General features: G+C 42.5%; 1 protein-coding gene across 5 annotated transcripts in view; it reads left to right on the top strand.

The window, feature by feature from the left end:
• The window catches only part of CSNK1G1 (casein kinase 1 gamma 1), a 113,702-nt gene extending 100,732 nt beyond the window's left edge, over nt 1-12,970 (top strand). For all 5 annotated transcript variants that reach the window (XM_082255645.1, XM_082255648.1, XM_082255647.1 and 2 more), the window contains one exon: nt 10,980-12,970. In XM_082255645.1, coding sequence (XP_082111771.1) covers nt 10,980-11,037 — 58 coding nt within the window. In that variant the 3' untranslated portion in view covers nt 11,038-12,970. The remainder of the gene's footprint in view (nt 1-10,979) is intronic.
• Nucleotides 12,971-13,421: the final 451 nt, after the last annotated feature.

The raw sequence follows: 13,421 nt of genomic DNA, 5'->3' as shown, positions 1-13,421 counted from the left end.
TGCTCACATCGTAGGATCCCTGGATAAATAAGTGTCCTTTTATTAAAAGTCAGCAGCTGCAGTATTTGTAGCTGCTGACTTTTAATTTTTCAAAATGCTTTAAATGCCATCAAAGGAAAGCTCATTAAAAGTGTGACAGTGCCGATATCTAAAAATTGGCCTGGGCAGGAAGGAAATGAAAAGCGTCTGGTACTGAAGTAGGTAAAAACAGCGCGGCCCACACAGCCCTGTAATTTATTCACAGGAACCTTTGAATGCATGAACTCTGTCATATCTGCCACTGCGACAGACGGCGTGAAGTTCTCAATGTACTTCCAGAGCAGTTAAATTTTGACTCTTTTTCTATAGCTTTTAAACTGAATGCTCATACAGAAGGTCAGAAAGATGTAAGCAGTGTCTGCAGGAGCTGGACATTACGCCTCGTGATCTGCTTATTGTGGGTGCAATGCTCTGCATGCTCCTGCATAAACATGTGTATTTATTTATTTATTTTTAAGGTGAACTAATCCTTTAATATGCAAGTTCACGTTTACAGAAAATCTGTAAGGTGGCCTTACACTGGACCCAATCCCCACCTTAGTCCTGCTGTACTGTAGTCCCGCGACCCTCCTTGTCAGGGACCGCAACACCGCTTTACTGGTCCAGGGATTTGAAATCCCCACGGCTTAATGTCCTTTCTGTATTTCTCAGTGTGTACGGACAAGAAACATTCTAATTGGTCAAAAAAGAGATGGAAGGCCGAGCTTAGTCACATGGATGTAATGAGCCACTAGGGCTATCAACATCAACTAAAGTTTTGTTGGCTGCCAGCACAAAAGATTTGATTAATCCTAAAGTATAAATAAACAGAAAAGTGCAGCGCCAACAAATATTAGCACTGGTTGCGCTAATAAATAAACATACACTTCAAGAACCCATCATCACAATGTAGCTCAAAAACACTTTATGCAAATATTCCCCGGTGAATATCCTTAGGAAAAGGAAAATTTCAGTTCATCCCCAAGTCCAAACACCATAGCCAAACACAGCATATGTCCATTGGTGAATAGATCACAGAAATGATGAAATTGGAGATGTAAGGAGAGGTCCCACTCCCAGGATCAGGTCTAAAATCCACCGCCGTGCTCCACACAGATGCAACCCTTACCAGAATGAATAGACCTCCAAACAATTGAGTGGTCAGACAACCGTCCCCCTCCTGAGTCCTCCTGGAGAGGTTTTCCTGGCTCTTTGATGGTTTCAGTCCGGTAGTGTGACGGAGTAGGCAGCCCGGGATCGGTGAGAAGGAAGTTTCTATCTGATACTGATTGGTGAGGCTCAGGAGGGGGACACTTCCCATTGCCATTCATAACTGGAGATAAGGGAGGAGTTGGAGGACCGCCACATACAGGCTGTGGACTCTACACTGACCACATACATCATACGCTTCTCTGACCACTCATTTGTTTGGGGGGGTCTATTCATTCTGGTAAGGGTTACATCTGTGTGGAGCGCGGCGTTGGATTTTGGATCTGATCCTGGGAGTGGGACCTCTCCTTACATCTCCCATTTCATAATTTCTGTGATCTATTCATCAATGGACATATGCTGTGTTTGGCTATGTTTGGACTTGGGGATGAACTGAAATTTTCCTTTTCCTAAGGATATTCACTGGGGAATGATTTGCATGCAGTGTTTTTGAGCTACAGTGTGATGATGGGTTCTTGAAGTGGATGTTTATTAGCGCAACCAGTGCTAATATTTGTTGGCGCTGCACTTTTCTGTTTGTTTTTATTGGTCAGCACTGTCACCATCTAGCCCGCCCTGTCAGCGCTGCCAGGGGAGAGCAAGCCAGGAGGATTTCAAATCTCTTGACCGGTGAAGCAGCATTCTGGTCCCTGACAGAGCAGAATCATGGGACTACAGTACAGCAGGAATGGGGAGGGGTCCAGTGAAAGATTACTTTACAGTGGTTTTTTTTTTTATTGTATAAGTGAACTTGCACTTTAATCTGTTGTTCATGGTCCGGTGGCTTTCAGGTAAAAGTTTGTTCTGCAGAGGCTGATTCTGGATGATTTCGAGCAGGTGACCTGTAATTCCTTATTAGCTCAATATTTTAAATAAATGGGAGTGTGGTTTTGGACAATGGCTTTTGCCGCACTTTTTTTTTTCCATAAACGCTGCCTTGTTGCAGTGTATTTTATGTGTTCCAAAGTTAATGCTATGAATCCTCATTAACACAGTCAACTTGCGATTTAGATGAAGTTTAACTGCATAAAACCAGACAAACCAGCCCCAGGTTATACATATCCCAATTTATATAAGCACTTGCTAAATGTCGAATGCTGAACGTTTAGAAGTGCACTGAGCTATGAAAAAAAGCATTATGAGCTTCGGGATACAGTACGTTTTAAAAATTTGCTTCATATGCAACTGGACACGTGTTTTTACACCTGTGTGCATAATGGGGGGCTTAAGAACACTGTGTGTTCCACATATTTTTGTGATGCTCCGAGTAATGCTGTAGAAATTGCCTGACCTTCTCTCATAAGGCATGTAATACACTATTTAGTTTACAGCACTGCACCCACTAGTTAAATGCAATTTAAATGCAGTGGCATTTGTATTTTTAGGTGCCACAGGGGTTCTGTACTCTAGACTGTTCTCTTTGAAAAAATTTTAGGACACGTCTAATTTATTTCCTATTTGTAGCACTGGTGATTTTTTAGTCAACAGCTATTCAGACCTATAAAATCAACATTTCTCTTTCGTTCATTGACTGACACAGCTTTTCATCTTTTTGACAGTAGGGTTATACTGCCTCCTATAGGAGTAGGACACTAGGAAGAGAAAAAGCTTGAACACGCCTATGGTGCAGTCCCTGGGGGGTATAATCCCACTTCCTGCTATAGGATTTCTATTTTTTTTTTACTGCCTAGTCTGGAGTAAGGACCTAGTTCCTTGCTGGGATCTCTGGTCCTGGCAATTTTTTCTTTTTACATATAATTTTTTCCTCCTTTTTATTTTGTTCCTGTGAGAGCTACAATCAAGTGCTGGATTGGGTAATGAACTGGATAATATAGATCCTTAAGGTCCCCCCAGTTTGGCAAACGAGCGCATGCAGACCACAGCCCCACGCTAGGTCGGCCGCGACATAGCCCCCACTGGATTGGGGCTGCCCTGCGAGTTAAATGTCTTGCGAGGGCGCATACGAACTGGCTTTGGCCTGAGTCGCGGTGTTTCCTCCTGGCCGACAGCACCCACATTAGGATGGAGCGTTGTCCTGTCCCATCCTGTTCCTGGTGTGGTCAGTAGCTGCCCCCATTCCCCCAATTACCCCTGGAGGGTTTTGGGGTGAGCGTGGGCCCCTCCCTGGGATGGTCAGACCCCTGGGTTCCCATACTCCAACCGCCCGCTCTCTAAAATTTTGGTTACTGAGGGTCTTTGGGCACTTCATCCCCCGGAATAAGGGTATGAGCTGGCTGTTGATCTTAAGGGGGGCTTATTCTGTTAAGGGTCAGGTTCCTACTTTCCCTGTCAAGGCAAACTCTTCTCGGGTGCTTAGTGCCTCTTAGGCCTTCCGTCATCAGGGGTCTGTGATGCAGGTTTGCAGGTGGCTACCTGGTTGTCTGTACACAAAATCACAAAGTTTTATAAAGTGAATGTGTTGGCATCTGTGGATGCTTCTTTTGGCCACAACGTTTTGCAGGCTGCTGTTTAGAGGCCTTGTCCTCTTTGAGGATGTTTTTTCAGGTGAGCTCTAGTTGTTGACAGTTGAACTTCAAGATACCTGGTTGGCTATGTTTAGCCTTGGGGAAGTTCGTTTTTTCTGCTGTTCCCACCCCTCATGTTTGACACTGCTTTTGGACGTCCCTACGGTTAATAGGAAGAAGCTGTGTCTGTTAATGAATGAAAGAGAAAATGGTATTTTTGTCTTACCGTAAAATCCATTTCTCTAAAGTTCATTGACGGACACAGCACCCGCCCCTCTATGGAGTTGTTTTTTTTTTTTTTTTTCTTCTGACACTGCTTGTTACAAAACTGAATACCTATGGCAGGAAGTGGGAGTATCCCCCCCAGGCATTGCCCCATGTTTAAGCTTTTTCTCTGCCTAGTGCCCTACTCATGTAGGGTAGTATAACCCTGCGGTCAAGAAGATGAAGAGCTTTGTCCGTCAATGAACATCAGAGAAATGGATTTTACAGTAAGACAAAAATCAATTTTCTCTTTCGTTCATTGACGAACACAGCTCCATATCTTCTTTGACCCTTGGGTTATGCTGCTCTCCATAGGAGTAGGACTAGGCAGAAAAAAATTTGACTACGCCCCTAGGGCAGTCTGAGAGCCTAGTCAGGAGTAAGGACCTAGTTCCTTGCTGGGATCTCTGGTCCTTGAATTTTTTCCTTTTTTTTAAGTAAACATGTCGCCCGTCATAGAGGTGAGTGGGCGGCATGGCGGGGGCTCATTCTAAGGTAAGTATTGCATCATGAGCTAGTATGCGATGCATACTAGCTCATTATGTGTTTCTCTTTCAGGGTGAAAAAGAAAAAAAAATGAGTTTACAACCTCTTTAATACTACTTTAATCATATATTACAGGCTCTAAGATGAAGTAAGTATTCTGTAACCATGGGTTATGCATCTGCTTTCTGGAGACTGGACACTGGCAAGCAAAGGACACCCACTCCCAGTTTTTGACAGTGTCCCTAGAAGAACCAATGGCTTCTGTGCTTTGTGAGGGCAAAGCATTTTCCCTCTTTTCTTTTTTGCATAATTTTCCTAGTTCCTCTACCATAATGTTTCTTCAGCTCACTTTTGTAGCTTCAAGATTGGCTGCTACTCCGCTTTTACCTGGGACCATACCTAGACCAAACCATACCAGACCAAAGATGAGGATGTGTGGCTAACTGCCCTCTGGGGGGGTTAGGCACTCACCTAAGCACATGTGCATTAGCCATGTACAGCACCCCGCGCTATTCTAAGACTGTAGAATGTGCTGTTTTAGAGGTTCCTTGATGCTAGTAAAAACTGCTTGCTTTTAAAATGAGGGTTTGCTTTGTTTACGAATTGATTTACATATTTTAAAATGACAAATTGAGAAAGGGGACAAAGTAACAGGAATATGGAGAGGGGGGGAAGGGGGTCCTCTAGGCTAAGACCATAACCATTATGACCAAATCTTTCACACCAGGGCTTCATGTCAAGTTATGTGACACCCTCAGTTAGGTCCCAGCAAATGGCATCCTTTATCATTGAAGAAATCTTGCACCAGAGGTCACAAAATTAATTCTTGTCCCAGGCTCCAGATGACCATACAGGTCCCTCTCAAAAAATTAGCATATTGTGATAAATTTCATTATTTTCTGTAATGTACTGATAAACATTAGACTTTCATATATTTTAGATTCATTACACACAACTGAAGTAGTGCAAGCCTTTTATTGTTTTAATATTGATGATTTTGGCATACAGCTCATGAAAAACCAAAATTCCTATCTCAAAAAATTAGCATATTTCATCCGACCAATAAAAAAAAGTGTTTTTAATACAAAAAAAGTCAACCTTCAAATAATTATGTTCAGTTATGCACTCAATACTTGGTCGGGAATCCTTTTGCAGAAATGACTGCTTCAATGCGGCGTGGCATGGAGGCAATCAGCCTGTGGCACTGCTGAGGTGTTATGGAGGCCCAGGATGCTTCGTTAGCGGCCTTGAGCTCATCCAGAGTGTTGGGTCTTGCTTCTCTCAACTTTCTCTTCACAACATCCCACAGATTCTCTATGGGGTTCAGGTCAGGAGAGTTGGCAGGCCAATTGAGCACAGTAATACCATGGTCAGTAAACCATTTACCAGTGGTTTTGGCACTGTGAGCAGGTGCCAGGTCGTACTGAAAAATGAAATCTTCATCTCCATAAAGCTTTTAAGCAGATGGAAGCATGAAGTGCTCCAAAATCTCCTGATAGCTAGCTGCATTGACCCTGCCCTTGATAAAACACAGTCGACCAACACCAGCAGCTGACATGGCACCCCAGACCATCACTGACTGTGGGTACTTGACACTGGACTTCAGGCATTTTGGCATTTCCCTCTCCCCAGTCTTCCTCCAGACTCTGGCACCTTGATTTCCGAATGACATGCAAAATTTGCTTTCATCCGAAAAAAGTACTTTGGACCACTGAGCAACAGTCCAGTGCTGCTTCTCTGTAGCCCAGGTCAGGCGCTTCTGCCGCTGTTTCTGGTTCAAAAGTGGCTTGACCTGGGGAATGCGGCACCTGTAGCCCATTTCCTGCACACGCCTGTACATGGTGGCTCTAGATGTTTCTACTCCAGACTCAGTCCACTGCTTCCGCAGTTCCCCCATGGTCTGGAATCAGTCCTTCTCCACAATTTTCCTCAGGGTCCGGTCACCTCTTCTCGTTGTGCAGCATTTTCTGCCACACTTTTTTTCCTTCCCACAGACTTCCCTTGATACAGCACTCTGGGAACAGCCTATTCGTTCAGAAATTTCTTTCTGTGTCTTACCCTCTTGCTTGAGGGTGTCAATGATGGCCTTCTGGACAGCAGTCAGGTCGGCAGTCTTACCCATGATTGCGGTTTTGAGTAATGAACCAGGCTGGGAGTTTTTAAAAACCTCAGGAATCTTTTGCAGGTGTTTAGAGTTAATTAGTTGATTCAGATGATTAGGTTAATAGCTCGTTTAGAGAACCTTTTCATGATATGCTAATTTTTTGAGATAGGAATTTTGGTTTTTCATGAGGTGTATGCCAAAATCATCAATATTAAAACAATAAAAGGCTTGCACTTCAGTTGTGTGTAATGAATCTAAAATATATGAAAGTCTAATGTTTATCAGTACATTACAGAAAATAATGAACTTTATCACAATATGCTAATTTTTTGAGAGGGACCTGTATAATCCTTCCCTCAGGAAGCATGCAGCAATACTGAACCAGTGTGGACAGTAACTATCCCCATGTGCTTCTGTTGCCAGTTGGCTTTTCATCTGCCTTAATACAACAAATCAAATTGCTTCTGGAGAACGCATATTTTCATATCAAAGCTGCACGGATATCCATTATTATCAATGTAAATTTAAGGATCAAGCTACCACCTGTGGTGTAATTTTGTCCCTAAAGACTCTTTTGGGAGTTTGGCCACCAGGAGGGTGAAGACCACTGGATGGGGTTGTTCCCTGCTATCGCGTCTATCTGCTGGAAAATTGCAAGAGGATACAAAAACTGCAGTAAGTCGGGGCCTTTGCCCTTCCTCGGAGCCTTGATGTGCTGTTGTCTGGGGGTCTATTAGGGGCTAATTTTGAGAGCAGCAGCTGTGACTTGCTGAGTTTCAGACAGGCAACAGGAGAGAATACCTTTTTCGTTCATTTTTTGAATTTGGCACCTTTTTTTGGATTTTGGCCTGGGGTGCTTTACGGAGTCTGTGCAGAGCCGCTTTCCATTTTAGCCTTTAGTTCAGTATACAGCACATTGAACCTTTGGCACATTCTTTGTCACCCTACTGCCTACAGTGACTGGTCATATTGGGCTTGACTCTTCCTGCTCTACAGTTCATGGTTGGGAGTACCCCAGTGGGAATATCCGTCATATTTTATGGCGGATCCTAGGAAAGGGGATGCTGGTTTATGCCCAACTAATACTTAGGAGGGCCTGCCTATAGTATCACCCTTAAATGTCCTGATATTTGAGCCTGGACTGCTGTCTCCAAGGAAGTCTAGAAGGGCAATGGCTAAGCTTGAAGTGCTTGTAAAGCTTTCCTTTTTAAAAAAGAATTAACCTGGTATACTTGCTCTGTGCTATGGTTTTCACAGAGCAGCCCCGATCCTCCTCTACTGGGGTCCCCACCGGCTCTCCTAGCTCCACCCCCTTCTGTTTGCCCCTATAGGAAGGTTCTTTCTGTGGGAGCACTTGTGTGTGTTCGATCCTAAGCCAGGCTGTTTTCTTGAAGAGTACCCTTTTGTCCCAGAAAAAGAAGGCAGAAACTTCAGCAGATTGGCCCAGGAGTACATGGAAGTCAGACATTGTATGTGTTCATGGATTGTCGTGATCTTGTGTCCCAGAGTCAGAGCTATCCTGCTGCTTCTCAATCCCCGGCTTTACAGACTTTGCTGTTGAAGCCCAGGTCTTGACATAGACAGGGCTGACCTTGCAGCTTTGTTTGCCAGTGTTCAATCTCCCGAAGGCAGCTGCATAATTCATGGTTCCAGAGTCCTTCCTTCATCGTCGGAGCTGTAATGTATTCCAAGTAAAAGATTTTACAGGTAAGACAAAATTCTATTTTCATAGCATGCCTGGAAAGTCCCCTTTTTGCCCTGCCTGCCCTATTCTAAATGGCATTTCCCAGGACCTGATTGACCTTACAGCACTCCAGATTGGTTATAAAAAGGAAGCATAAACCGAGTGAACTGAAAAAAGGTATAAGTAGTAGTCTTGCTAACATCTATATGCTGCACCATTTGGTTTACAGGTTAGCCCCCAGACCGAGTGCGCAAATGGTTCTGGTTCAAAGCCGCTTTACATTATAGCTCTTTCTAGGTCTGTAGTACACATCTATTGATCTAAGGCAATGATGGCGAACCTTGGCACCCCAGATGTTTTGGAACTACATTTGCCATGATGCTCAACTACACTGCAGAGTGCATGAGCATCATGGGAAATGTAGTTACAAAACATCTGGGGTGCCAAGGTTCGCCATCACTGATCTAAGGGAAAGGGACATGTCAAATTTTCAACTTGGTGTTAATTGCATTGGGTTTTTGGTGCTGTCTTTATTTTTAATTTGACCCTCACATTTGACCCTGCTGTTCCCTCAAACCCTAATACCTAAAGGATTTGAGTAGGCAAGGCCTAGACTTATCTGCCATCCTCCCTTTCCCCCCTCTAGAGTATATCCCAACATTACTTTTCTCACATTTTTCCTGTAGCAAGAAACCGCTATTAATGTAATAATCAGGCTTGTAAAAGCAGGTGCTAGCAGGAAAGATCAGCAGGGTGTCCTTGATTCATTCCTTTTTTATGTAGGCACATGTCCCAGAACAGGCATGTCCAACCCGCGGCCCGGAATCGTAGGCAATGCGGCCCACTGCCCTCTGACAATTTTTTTTTTTTTTTGCTGGGGAGGAAGGAAGTCGAGTCGGGGGCACGGCCACAGAGGCTGCCTCAGAGGGGATCATCCACTAGATGTGTTAAATTAGTGCTGGCGGGGGCGTGGGAGGGCGCGGAAGCATTTTATTATATACCTTAACTATAGTATATATTTTATATGCGGCCCGAGAAAATTTCTCTACACTCAATGTGGCCCAGAGAAGCCAAAAGGTTGGACACCACCCATATCCTAGAACTAGATCTCCCAAGACTTCTTTCCCTACACATAGTGTGTGCAGGCTCTTCAGAGTTATGGCAGCTGGATTGTTTTGCACACAGAGAAAGGATATAGAGAGGGGCATGAATAGGGGACGTTCTGTAATCAAGCAGAGCAGAACTCATGAAGGCTGACCGCACCATGTGGCATTTTAGTCGAGCTTAATCTTCACCTAAACCTTAAAGTCAACTCTTAACGTAAATCCTAACTTTTCATTTACAATTACGCTATGGAGATAGTCGAATGTTAAGTGACAAGGTAACACGTAATTTTAGAGTAGCCCCTAAACCCGAACACTAACCAAGCATTCTCCCTCAGAGACTATATTTATCTCATTAGGCACCTGAAGTATACTTTCTAATGCTACCAGTTCCACACTGAGAACTTCGGAACCAAAATCCACTGATCTTTACATCTGAAGTTCATATTTACGCACTCCTGTGGTTTTCAGGAGAAAAATGTACAAGGATGTGTGCATCTTGTGCTTGCATTGTTCTTCTTAGGCTGCCACCATATAGCTCTATAGACAGTCAATGACGTGATCAGGCAGTTCTCAATCCATTTTACATTGACTTGAATGATGTTTTTCATCTCAGGTCATTAATCTGCAAGTCTAAATTGAATTTGTGCCAGGAAAAGCCAAGTGTGTATAAATAACATACAGAGTAGACTTGTATAGGTTTTTCTATGCTGTATGCTCAAACAAAGTCTGAGAATAGATTATCATTTTATGTCAGAATTGTTCCTTAATCGTTGAAGACCACATAACTCCTGGGGTCATATGCTTTCACCAAAATCCCACTATGTCTGGCTAATTTGTTGTTTAATCTTTTTCCCTTTCTCTCCATGTATTGTCTGCATGCAACATACTGGTCTTTTTCTTGCCCCCCCCCCTCATTTTCCCATTGTCTCTAACCACTATGATGCATTTGGTTCCAACTTGTGTTGTCTTGTGGTATAGTCAGGTTGACCTATAAACCCACAAATTATCTATCCCTTTGGCAGAAAAGTGGTTTCTGTTTATAATGTTGTTTCTAATATCTGTTGATTCTTTTGTAAAAATAACAACTAGTCCTATGCATAGCTAATATACCTGTGCTGCAATGTTGTTTTTTTTACATTTTAGACAGAAATGCACTCCTTGTGCTGCTGATTTGTGGGAATCTTCCTGCTTCAACCCCCTACATCTGAACATCCTAGCCTACCACAACTTGGAGCAGCTCGACATTTCAAAATGCTGCTAATCTTCAAAATGATTTGTCTTTCAGTACATTTTTAAGTTTTTATTTTATTTTTTATTTATTTTTTTACAATGTGTATGTAAAGTGCTGCTTAAAATTGACGGCACTATATAACTACCTGAAATAAACAAACCAAGCATCTTTCCAAACAGTAGTGGCCTCAGATCTTCTTGATGGTGCTGTTGGTACAGCTGAACTGCAGGGTGTTTAAATAAAGCCTGTCCCACCAGTCTGCATCATGGGAGCTCTGGATAGATTTTCCACTTTCATTGTTGTGGGGGAAGGTTACTTCAAATTAGTAACTGTAGCACATTTAAAAATTTGTCTGCATGAAGGTTTAAGACCTATTTCAGTCACTGACAGATACTGTCTCTTTTCTTAATAGGTGCTGCTGTTTCTTTAAAAGGAAAAGAAAGAACCACTCTCAGAGACACCACAAGTGAAATCCCATAATCCTTTGGGGAGGAAATTGTGAGAATGGCATCTACAGTGTCGCTGTGTCAGTGACTTCAGGGCATTGGGGAAGGATGTAGTTTCTACTTGGTGTAAAACTTGAGGCAAAACAAACACCGGAAAAAACGAATGTCATCGGCTATAATGGAAGGCCGCCCCACAAATGGTTCCTGAGACAAGGTGCAATAATGCTGATCCCATAGAGCTGAGAACCCTAAAAGAAGGGGCATGTCTGAGGCTCGAATTAGGGACAGCCAGGGACCATCCTGTTATGTTCATTTGTATTAAATGCATCAGTTACTGCACTCCCTTATTGCTTGAATTCAGCAAAGTTCCTTCCTCCTCCTTTATAGCCATGGTTGGGGGTTGCATCTCAGCTCCCTCTTTTACCCCCACCTTGTTACTTGGGACTGGAGGGAACAGAAACTTGACTACTTTATATTTTAAGAACACCCCGCCCCCAACAGACTAAAAGGGTTTTGTTTTTGTTTTTTTTAATACTTTTCTACATTTTTTTTCCCCCCCCTCCTCTTCTTAGAAATAAAGTATAGACAATTGAAAGCATTCCACAGTAGACAGGCCGCTTCCTGCATGGGTAAATGCCTCACAGAGTCTGTGTTGCACTACTGGCTTTAAACTAAATATACCTTTTTATAAGACGTGTACATTCTCTTGCTGTGCTGCACGTTCACCTCAGAGCGAGGCTTGGGCTCAGGTTTTAGGATGATGAAGCCTTGTCTCCCTGCTTAGCTTTATGTAAACAGCAGATCACAGCTGATAAACTGAGGATGAGTATTTAGTATTGCTGCTTTCAGGTGAAAAGAAATCGATAAATGGACTAATGAATATGGGAATACCTCTCTATGCTTGAATTCTTACTGTAGATCATCTTGCAATGTTTTACTTTTTCATAGGAACCATCTAAATCCTCGCATCTGTTTCGCTTGGTCTTGGCAGACAGTACTTGTCCTACAAAACAGTACTTTGATTTGTTTTCCAAATACTGTGGAGGGTAACAGTTGTACCCGTTTTCTAGCATACACTGAGTTTGGCTGCAGAAACTGTGAATTCATTATCTTTTATATATTTGATCATTGTACGCTGTCATAGCTGGTTCTATCATGTGGGGTTTTTTTTTTTTTGTTTTTTTTTTTGAGGGGCAGGTTTGGTTTTACTCATTCAGATGTCTGTTTTTCCTCTTTGTGTCATAAAATTAAAAAAAATGGGCATACATAAGAATGCACTAATATGGCTAATATAATGACACGGCCATCAGCCAACCACTCCTAATTTTAACTTGCCAGAATTCTATAAATGACTTTGATCTCATTTCAAGTTCAGCCAGTCTGATTTCTCCATCACATTTCTAACCATGTGCTTAGAACCAGCCATGATGGCCCATCTTTTTTTTTTTTTTCTCCATATGATGAGGGAATACTGATGATATAGCATCATGTAATCTGTACTGCAGCTTTTCTGATCATTTGTGAGCCTTTGATTGCCAGATGTGATATCTCCTGATGCACTGATGAGACTGGGATACCCAAAAGTGGTGTGATGAAGAGGTTTCCCTACTGCTCCCAGTGCCTTTTTATTTTACTCTGAGTCTTCAATTTGAACTTCCAGACACTGAAAATCAATTGCCACATGGATATGCCTCATAAGATGCTTCACTTGCTTTTGGAGGTAAACCTAGGACTCATGTAATTCCTCCTGTTTCCTACTCTTCTACATGGATGGATCACCCCCTCAGGAAAATTCCCACCTATCTGCAATGTACAAAGATCACTTTTTTTGTATTTTGTTTTAAAGGTATATTTAATTTAGAGTATTGCATTGCACTGTAGCTATAAGGGGATTTTTTAAACCAGTTGTGTTTTCTTTTAAAGACTTCAATAAATGTTTGTCTGTTTAATGTTTCAAGTAGAGGTATATGAGGTCTCTATAAATGAATGAATGAATAAATGGGCAAGTGATTGCATTCTACTTTATCAAAACTAGGTGGGGGGGTTTCTGTATACCAGTGCTGCAGAAAGAAATATGGTAAACTACACCAAATAAAGCTGTTGCCACATGGAAGAGCAAGTTGATGATAAAATGCATTTCAACACATATTGTGAATGAACATATTTGCAATGGTATTTTATATTTTAGCAGCTATTTTATACCCTTTGGGCCTAAAAAAAAAAAAAAAAGCTGGAAGCTCTGCCTAAAAGATGGATGCAAAGGACTAGTCCCAGTACTGCCGACAATAGTTAGCAGTTTTGCAGCTGATCTTTCCCCATAACTTGTTCTGCGCTTTGTCCCTCTGTGGAGGTGGCCATCTTGGCTAGAGGCAGGGTTTTGCTTCCTTATGTCAGATCCTACAGCATGG

The sequence above is a fragment of the Pelophylax lessonae genome, assembly GCF_965119305.1.
Source record: "Pelophylax lessonae genome assembly, chromosome: 4".
In the NCBI taxonomy this organism is placed as follows: Eukaryota; Metazoa; Chordata; class Amphibia; order Anura; family Ranidae; genus Pelophylax; species Pelophylax lessonae.
Note: the sequence above shows the minus strand (reverse complement) of the source record. Positions and strands in the feature narration are given on the sequence as shown.